This window comes from Pyxicephalus adspersus, chromosome 5, assembly GCF_032062135.1.
Source record: "Pyxicephalus adspersus chromosome 5, UCB_Pads_2.0, whole genome shotgun sequence".
Taxonomy (NCBI): domain Eukaryota; kingdom Metazoa; phylum Chordata; class Amphibia; order Anura; family Pyxicephalidae; genus Pyxicephalus; species Pyxicephalus adspersus.
Genome location: NC_092862.1, coordinates 144,497,238 through 144,507,186, shown reverse-complemented (window position 1 = coordinate 144,507,186; position 9,949 = coordinate 144,497,238). Strand labels below are relative to the sequence as shown.

At 42.4% G+C, this 9,949-nt stretch overlaps 1 protein-coding gene across 1 annotated transcript in view; it reads left to right on the top strand.

Moving 5' to 3' along the window:
- Nucleotides 1-7,980, top strand: part of ARF1 (ARF GTPase 1) — a 10,688-nt gene extending 2,708 nt beyond the window's left edge. Inside the window, exons 2-5 of the mRNA XM_072413017.1 lie at nucleotides 2,589-2,774; nucleotides 2,866-2,976; nucleotides 4,409-4,533; nucleotides 5,244-7,980. Of these exons, the coding sequence (XP_072269118.1) occupies nucleotides 2,627-2,774; nucleotides 2,866-2,976; nucleotides 4,409-4,533; nucleotides 5,244-5,405 (546 nt within the window). The 5' untranslated portion in view covers nucleotides 2,589-2,626 and the 3' untranslated portion in view covers nucleotides 5,406-7,980. The remainder of the gene's footprint in view (nucleotides 1-2,588; nucleotides 2,775-2,865; nucleotides 2,977-4,408; nucleotides 4,534-5,243) is intronic.
- Nucleotides 7,981-9,949: the final 1,969 nt, after the last annotated feature.

The following is a 9,949-nucleotide window of genomic DNA, read 5'->3' as shown; positions in this document are numbered from 1 at the left end:
TGGATGTAGGAGGGGCAAAAAGAGGGGGGTTATGACTGCATGGGGGGGGCAATAGGAGGGGGTTTGACTGCATGGGGGGTGTTGGGATTTGGGGGGTGGTATTGGTATGGAAGGGGCTGTATGTGAGAACAGAGGGTAATATGCTTATGACTGCATGGGGGGGCAATAAGAGGGGTTTTGACTGCATGGGGGGTGTTAGGATTTGGGGGGTGGTATTGGTATGGAAGGGGCTGTATGTGAGAACAGAGGGTAATATGGCCCTGAGTGTAATGGGGAGAGTAGTTTGCAGAGAGGATGGGTAGGTAGTGCGTATGATAGGAGTGGGCGGCGGGGTGTGTGGGGTAATATCTGGGTATCAGCTGTGTGACTGGGGCCCCATCACCGGCTGCCCCCCACCCAGCTACAACAGCAGTAAAAGGGTTAATCATGGTGCCGGTTTGTGGGGTCAGTTCCAGGAGGGTCATTGTGGAATTCCATGGCTGAGTCCCCTCCCTCTATTTACTTCTTAGAACACCCCCGCCGCCATTTCCTGTTTTTCCAGCAAAACTTGAACTCAGTCACCATGGCTCCTGGCTGCGTCCTGCCGATGGCTGAAGGTTGGGTAGTTGGTCAGACATTGAATGGCTGTTTGCTGTACTACTGGATCATTTTGCTGCTGCTTCCACCCCCATTCTGAGCTCTGCTGTACAGAGTTAAGAGTCTGATACAATCTGATGAGGTGAATGAATGGATCCAGAGCTGCTGGGGGATGGGGAGCCCTGTAGGGATGTGTTGGTCGAATATCTCACTATTCGATTGCACGGCTATTCGATCGAATTGGCCGATATTGTTCTGGCGATGAAGTGTCAAATTTCAACACCATTAAAGTCAATAGAGGGAAAATTTGGGTTATTTTTCAGGACTGTGTAGAGCTTCTACAGCCTCGGAATACATTTAAATAGACACGTCCATCTACACAACACTACAAGGCAGGAAAAAAATCAGGAAGGCGTACTGAACTCATATGACCTCTCAATAGAGAATCTCCATTGTACGCCTGTTCAGTACGCCTTAATTACCTAGGACCTGGAAGCCCCCTTTAACAAGGTGACTCCCAGATGTCCTACCATGGGGAATAAGTACAGAGGTACATAATACTTTACATTATACTAATACTATCTACATTAATACTAATACTACATTATACTAATATGTACCCCTCTACTTATTCCCCATGGTTGGACATCTAGGAGTCACCTTATTAAAGGGGGATTCTGGAATTTAAGACGCCGAATTTGCGCCGCCGAAGCCTTTGTTTTTCGGGTCGGGTCTATCTGAATTCGAAAGGCCATATTCAGGTCCAATATAAGGACAACCTGAATTCGAACAACAACAATAGTTGGCACCCTCACCTAGGAGGAAATAGGGAAAGGGGAGGGCCCAGTGCTGCAGATTTGTTTAGAATTTTTGTTCCATTAGCAGAAAGCAATTTAATGCAGCAAACTGAAGATTTTCACAGGCGATGTATTGGCATGAAGTGTCAAATTTTAAGCTGCTGGGTCCTTGGTGCCCAACTTCTGATAAGCATTGGAGCTGTGGTCACATGACCCGTGCTTCAGAAGTCATGTGACCAGCAGCATAGGAGGTTGAGGCATGAAAGTTAAAGCCAATGGTAAAAAAAACAATCACCCCTGCAGTGTTTTCTTTGGAAATATTTTTTAGGCTGGTTGGGAGGAAGCTGTTTGTCACCCAACTGATCAGTAATTACACAAAAACAGCCAGGTGGTGCGCCCAGCTAAAAGGAGTTGGGGAGAACACTGTGATTAGGGGATTTCTTCCATCTCTGGCTCGGCACAACAGAGGTTAGCGCTGGGTCCCAGGTTGAGAGAAGATTCTATGTAATGCACTTGTGGTGTCCAGGTTTTTTACTAGAAGTTCTGTATGCGGTCCCTGGTCTATGTTATTGGACAGCATGTTCACAAAGAGCTAAAGTTCCACTTTTTTGATCAGGCCGGTCATTATTGCAGAGAGGGGCAGGCGATATCCCTTATACCATAGGATTTCTTAGCTTACCAGGATACCCAGCAACCCCGGCTTCCTCTGGGCTTGCTGGGAATAAATTGATTCATGATCGCATTATATAGATCTTGGTTGGTTACCGGGTTTACCCCAATCAATGCTTCCAATGATTGGATTGTGTGGAGTCTTCTGCCTCTCATGCTGTGTATGTGTTTCTGCAATATTTGTCTTTATTATTATTAACCATTATTTATATAGCACGAACATATTATACAGGCAGTGACACAGGAGGAGGAGAGGACCCTGCCCAAAGACTTTACAATCTAAGAGATGTCTAGAGAATTTCACTTATTCCACATACCCAGCCATTGCTATGGAGCAATGGCACCTATGGAGGAGAAATGCTGTTGTCCTAGGCAGGGCTCCAGAATTCCCCCTCCCATCTCCGGGAGTTGGGTGTTCAGTAGTAGTAGAGAGAGAGAGAGAACGGTGTTTTTGGTTAGACGGTTAGAATTATCTCATAATAAAGCTGAACATTCTGCTGGCTTTGTCCTAACCCTCCTGACTATGCCTTTTTTTTTTCTTTTTAGGTTTTTCTTGCCATTCCTGTTACATTCACATTTCCAACATGGGTAATATGTTTGCCAACCTCTTCAAGGGCCTTTTTGGCAAGAAGGAGATGCGTATTCTGATGGTGGGCTTGGATGCTGCAGGTAAAACCACTATTCTGTACAAGCTGAAGCTCGGAGAAATCGTGACAACCATCCCCACAATAGGTGAGAGCTGACACGGCGTGTGGATTGTATATTATATATGTGTGGTTGGTTTTGTACTTTTTGTTCATTCTAAATGTCTTTCCTTCATCAGGTTTTAACGTTGAGACAGTAGAATATAAGAACATCAGTTTCACGGTGTGGGATGTGGGTGGTCAGGATAAGATTAGGCCTCTGTGGCGTCACTACTTCCAAAACACACAAGGTAAGCGACACCCAGAAATTTATATTTACTGTAAATTGTTATGGTGCTGGAGAATCTTTGTCCCCAGTTATGGATATTTGCTGGAGTCAGTGCAGCAGTTTAGTTTACAAAATTCCAAATAAATGTATTTTTTGTTTTCTTTGCGTTTCTTGTGGTTTATTGTATGTGGAGCCTCTTAAAACCTTTCAGCTCCTACAAGGGTGACTAAAGTGGAGTATGACCAATATGTGCATTATATAAAATTACGTTTTAAAAATCACCATGCACAACACAGTGTCAGTTTTGTGTTTTTGATGTTTGCCTGACCCCTTTGTGACCAGGTGACAATTTTGGTGTCCAGGTCAAACAAGGACAACTGAAAATAAATATAAAAAAAAAAAAAAAAAACACCTTTAATCCCATACATTTTTCAATGGGGAATGGACCTTCCCTCCATCAGATTCCTCTTGGTCTCGGTGCAGAGGAAGCGCCAAGCACTGCCATCTTCTGTCTTCTCTTCGGTCTTCTTGCAACTTCACCCAATCTCGCACTGCGCAGGTGTGAGATCGGTTGACGTAGCCCTCTGTAAAGGCGGAGTAAAGGGAGCCGATCTCACTGCACTTGGTTCCTTGGTGAAAAAAATGTCCCTTCTGTGCAGAAGGAGCACCCAGAGTCTCCTGGGATGTGTGACATAGGTATCCCAGGAGGCTCTGCGCTCCCATTCAGTCTGAAAGGGGCAGTGTTGCACTTGGAAAAAAATAAATAACATTTATCCTTTACATATAAGGGTTGTCTACCTTTTTATGTAAAGTGAAAATGTTTAGTTTTGGTCTGCTTTAACTCCAAATAGCATACAAGCTTTTATCATCCATGGCATCTAGGGTTTACCTTATTAATCTCCTAGGTGGCACCTGTCTGATTTTTGTAATACTGTAATTGTACCTAATAGTTGCAGTATGTGACCACATGATGGATAACAGGGATGATAAATAAGGTGGAAATAATATAAGGTAATAAGGTGGAGGTTCCCTTTTTACTTGTGCTTGAAGTCTTCCTCCTCTGCATGCAACTGGTTCCCCAATAGCCTTTTCCATTCTTGGTTGACCAGTAGCAGCTTACTAATTTTAGAATGTATAATGCAGGATAGGGCAACTGGGCCCAACCAAGCATTGCCCCAGGTAAAATCAGTAGACAACCCGTGCAGAAACAGACATAAAGGCATTTCTGCTTTTGAGTTCAGCTTTATAGACCTCAACCAATCTCATGTGAACCAGTTGTGACTGAGAAAAAAAAACCATAGACTGTATTAATGACATGACTATGGTGGGGACATTAGATTGTGAGCCTCTTTGAGGGACAGTTAGTGCCATGACTTTGAACTGTGTACAGCACTGCATAATATGTCACTGCTATATAAATACTGTGTAATAATAATGCTTCTGTCCATATAAAGGTTTAATCTTCGTGGTGGACAGCAACGATCGGGAGCGAGTCAACGAAGCCCGGGAAGAGCTGATGAGGATGTTAGCGGAAGACGAGCTGCGAGACGCTGTATTGTTGGTGTTCGCTAACAAACAGGTTAGTGGTCACAGCAGCTGTTTGTGAAACTTCTCATAACAGCACTTTTTATTATAGCTGGAAATATATAGCTATAACTATAGCTGTGGAAAGGGGATAACCTAGGGATAGCCCACCCAGTGTCCACTTTAAATAGAGCTTTTATTGGCTTTTCTGGTTGTTATGTGATGGGAGATAAATGCCTGGAGTTTAGCTTAAAATAAAAAGCTTCATATTCAGCAAGATGAAACACCTGTAAACAAACAGCGGTCATCTAACTTGCTAATTACAGACCTCAAATCAAACCCTCAAGGACCAGGATCCACACACATTTTTAGTATTTCCCCTGAAAGCAGTTAAGAGCCAAAAATCCAGCCTGTAGATGCCCCCTGTTCAAAAATGTCAGATTTGGGCCTATGCTGGCTTTAGTCACCAACAAGCCCAACTGGAAATGTTTTGTAAGGCAGACATTGAGGGTGTTTCTACATTTGGAACATCTTGTAAAAAGACCTGATATTGGTTTTAATGATTGTAATGCTTTACTTGTGAGGCGTTTATTACAGTTACGTGGAGAAAATCCACATCGCTGCTCCAGTACAGAGATTTCCAATGCAGCATCTAAAGATGCCGCTTCATGTGACTCCTGTGGTCACTTATGTAAATAGCTGTTACCAATTTACAAATGGTTCCAGCAAGTCCCAAAGACTCACTGTTTTGTAACTTTTTTACAGGATCTGCCGAACGCTATGAATGCAGCGGAAATAACAGACAAGCTAGGACTGCACTCCCTCCGCCATAGAAACTGGTACATCCAGGCAACTTGTGCAACTAGTGGAGATGGTCTCTATGAAGGACTGGATTGGCTGTCCAATCAGCTCCGGAACCAGAAATAAATCAACAGTCATATATATTTTTTTTTTCCTGGGTTTCTGTTTTTTTGTCCCCACCCCATCCCCTCTTCATGCCTTCCTACTCCCTCTTATTTGCTTCTCTTTAACGTGGCAAACTGGTCAACTTTGCGGTCTTGAGTGCTGGAACCAGTACTTTTTTTTTTTTTTCACAGTATGAATCTCACCATGCTGTACATGTGGCAACGAAGAGCCTGAACACAGTTAGGTGTCTTATTTAATGTAAATAGTTTTGTTTCGTATTTTTCTTTTTTTTTTCTCTCAATGAGGCAGTTTCTGGTACTCCTATGCAATATTACAAAACATTTTTAATGTATCAGATCACCGTCTAGTACTGGAAGGCAGGTCAAATCGCAAGATTTGAATGTGATCAAAGCTGCGGATATTGGTCATCGCTTTACTCTGTTTTTTTTGTTTTCCAGAAAAATGAAACTTTTTGCCAGTTTACCTCACAATCCAGCAGTTGTGTGTTAATCTTTTTCCAGCAAACAGGCGACCACGTGTTAACAAATATTTTTTTTTTTTTTTTTTTTTTAACTGGTCAACATTTGGAGATGGCTTTAGAAACAAATTAAAAATTGGGAGATGGAGAAGATCCCTACTGTAGGGGTTAAATGTAATGCTAAATTTCTTTGCATGACGAACAGGTCCACTTTAATCGCCCGCGCTGCCGGATCTGACAGCATTTTTACAGCTTCTGTTTGTGCTCAAGTGACGACTTTTGTAGATAAACTTTGTGTGTTAAGTGAAGAGCCACCAGAGTATCTGGAAAGCGTGTGATGGTTTTTTGTTTTTATATCACTTTGAAAATTGCAGAACAACTTTTGTTTTTTTTAATGGATTGTACAAACCATAGTTGGGGCTTTCCAAGTTCAGATTGTACCGGTAGAATATCAATCATTTATTGGTTTTCTAAGGACCCTATAATGGCTTTTGGCCCTGGTTGGTTGGTTAAATGCACATTTTACATGGTATGGTATGCTATTTAATTGAATAAGCTGCTAACGCACCAGAATGAACAAAAGAATCGTATGTGCATTGTTTTTTGATGCAGAACGCAACAACGCACTGTAGTATTTTACAAAGTTTTGTGGTGCGCTGAAACACACTGACATGTTTGTAATAGATGCTTGTGGGTAATAGTGACAGAAGCTAAAAGCGTTGGTGACTGTATGATTGTACCCAGGCATGTCACTATTTGAGTGATATAAATGGTTGCAGTAATGCAAAGCTTTTTTGGCTGTCTTATTATATGGGACTGCTTACACCAGATCTGTCATAACTCCTGGCCCTGCAGTGCCTACCTACCTGTAATAAAAGCTGCAGACGAAGTTGGCACTGCATTCATCAGCTTTGCTTTATCTTTAAAACGCCAGGCAGTGCACAGTCACAGTGTTCAAAATCAAATTGCTAAAGGAACCCTATAGGCTGCTCAGTTACTTTCAGTGGAAGTTTTTTGTTTGAAGGAAGCAGAGACAAGGCCTAAGGCCAGCCAATATTTGATGATTGGTGCCCACGACTGTTTTTGCTGCTGCTTGAAAGTACTTGCTGGTAATGATAACAGTCCCTTTAAAGCTTTCAGCTGTCCCCAATTGTAACCAACCAGTGTCTATCGCCCCACAAACAGGTACATTGTCAGAATTCAATATTAGGTAAATGAGGAGCTCTGGGTGATTGGTTAGATTCTCTAGGGTTGTGTGTTGTGGAGTTAGCAGACAGCTCTACTTGGATATAGAAGCACCAATCTGCTTGTTAACTCCAGAAACCATTTTTTCTCGTGGCAGTGAAGTGTTGTGGTTTTTTTGTTACTGTCCACATACAGCCCTGAAGGGTGATTTATCACCCCCTGAAATATGTTGGCTTTTCTGCTAAGTGTGAATAAGTTGTTCTTGACTATACGAGTGAAACTTCAGATACCTAGCATGATGGTAATGAAGTTAAAGCTCAATGTGCTCCAGGCCCCGAGGGGCCACATACAGCATCATAAAATTGCTGCACATACCTAGGGGGTCAGCCTTTGCCCCCAGAGCACTGCCTGCTATTTCAGCTTCGTTCTGTTGGTGAAAACCCTAATTTTGCTTGTTGCACTCTCCTATGCTCTTGGTGATGGCTTATAGCTTTTCGTGCTGGCTGGGTTTCCAGAATCCTCTCCTTTAGTGTAAAGTATTGCGGCCCAATTCTTTCTACAACTTTAGATTTACACACAGCAGTAACCTGATGCCTAGAACCCCCTCCATGCAGTCATTCCATTCTAGAACACGGACATCCTCCTCTCCTGTCTGGAATCATTCCCGGTGGCATGCCTCTCGCTGCAAGGCTCAGATTTGCCATTTGATAACAAAACTTTTTTTTTTTTATTATTATTTCTCTTATTTTTGATCAACACTGAAACGCTGGAACTCGGTGGGAAGTCAGGACCTGTGCGAGCCGGTTCATTTAGTGATGTGGAATCTTATTGCTTTCAGTAAACGAATCGTAATCAACTGTTTTGTAAACTTGTTTTCATTTGGACAAACAAGCACTGTAATTAAAGCTATTAGAATAAATTCCATCTATTTCACTTCCCGTCTCTTTCCTTGTGTTGCTGATGGCGTAAATCAAAGCTGGATGCAATGTTGGGTTTTGTTTGCTGTGCTGTGTCAAAAATTGCTTTTTAAAAAATTGGTCGCCACGGACAGATTCTCTACCAATTAGGATGAAACCCAGTTGTGAACATTTTTAAAATTGAGCTAAACTCCCTTCTCCTTGTTCTTAGTTTTGGATTTTTGGTCATCCTGATCGACTGACGCCCATACCCTGGGGGTTTATATGCAAGGGTTAACTTATCAGATCCAGTCATAACCCCAGATTTCCTTCTTTACATCTATAAAATGTGTACAGGCAGCCTAACAAATTGGTGCTTCTGACGCAGGAGATTGCTCAGCCAGCAGCCTACCATAGTCATATGTCATTACAGTCTAAGGTCAATTTTTGGGGGGAAGCCAATTACCTACATGTTCTTGGAATGTGGGAGGAAGCCCACGCAAATGTGGGAGAACCTGCAAACTCCATGCAGATAGTGTCCTGGCTGGGATTCAACCTGGGACCCAGCGCTGCAAAGGCTAGAGTGCTAACTGCTGAGCCACCATGCTCAGCAAAGCTCTTAATGTCTGATGTATAGAGTAGTTGTATAGATCTTTTACCAGGGTGGTCAGACACATCCTTACAAACTGAACAGTTCCTATCTATGTACCTACCCTGGAGTTCTGCATAAACTACTACAATCACCTATGAGACTTTGTCCTCATGTGAACTCCACCTGCATTGAAGGAGTTCAGAATCAAAATCATCCAATATCTTAATAAACGCAATAGCAAGGGGAGCTGAATATTCCAAATCTGATAAAACTCACTCAACACTGAGCAGGTATTGGCAGCTTCTCTCATCCTGGAAAGTCAAGTTTGGCCCCACAAAAGTTTCATTTTGAATGTCTGGTAAACCTCAGACATAACACAGTTATTTATGTGTTGCTATTTGCATACTGACATTGCGGCTGAGATTACCAAAGCTGGTAGCAGAAACAAACTGTTACAGACAAATTAAAATTCTAACCCAAATTCTAAAATCAACACGTTAAGTTTCAAAAGTTCTGACAACTTTTAAAACCCCTTGGATAAAAAAAAATGTACTGTGTAGGACCTTGTTCAACCACTTCGTGTTGAGGGCTGACAACTGTCTCCCATGTGTTGTCATGTAGGAAAGTTACAAGCAGCCGTACTGATTGTGCCGGCTTAGGTCACCATGGTCAGGAAGGTAATCTACAGCGAGGATGTGCAAGAGTTTTGGAGAGAGGGCAACGTAGACAGGAAGTGGTTGGAAGGGGCTATCTGAGTCATGCAGGGAGGTGGTTTATTAATATTAACAAACAGGCTTTATATAGCGCCAACATATGCAGTGCTGTTACATTAAATAGGTTTACATCAACTTTATACAGATTTTTTTTCCAGTCTAAAGGAAATGCTGCAAAATAAAGTTACTCAAGAATCAACTTTTAGGAACAAATATTCAGTGGTATTCAGTAATAAATATCTCGATCAGGCAAGGTCTTGATCTTCAAAAATGTGGGTGGTAGGGGGTCAGTTGCTGCTCCTTGCCCTTCATATAGATGGAGAAAGCCAATATATCAAGTTAGATGCCCAAAATATTTTGTATTTAGAAGGTGGAAAGTGGAGTAAAGACCGAAATCAAAACTCTGTGTACTTGGCAGATTTCCCGAATATTAACTCTGGCCAAATGTTTGAGGACATCTAATGCTTCTGTATGACCTTTGTTGGACATCCTATTCCGAAACAATGTCTATTAATATGGGTTCCCCCCTCCTTTGTAGCCAATATTATGGTTTCCCCCCTCCTATCCTCTTTCGTGGCTATTATGGTGTTGGCTTTCCCCTTTAGTAAACAATATTCGTGTGTTGGCTCCCACCCCTCCCTTCATGGCCAATAATATGGTGTTGCTCCCACCACCTTTTGTGGCTATAGGATCCACCAGTC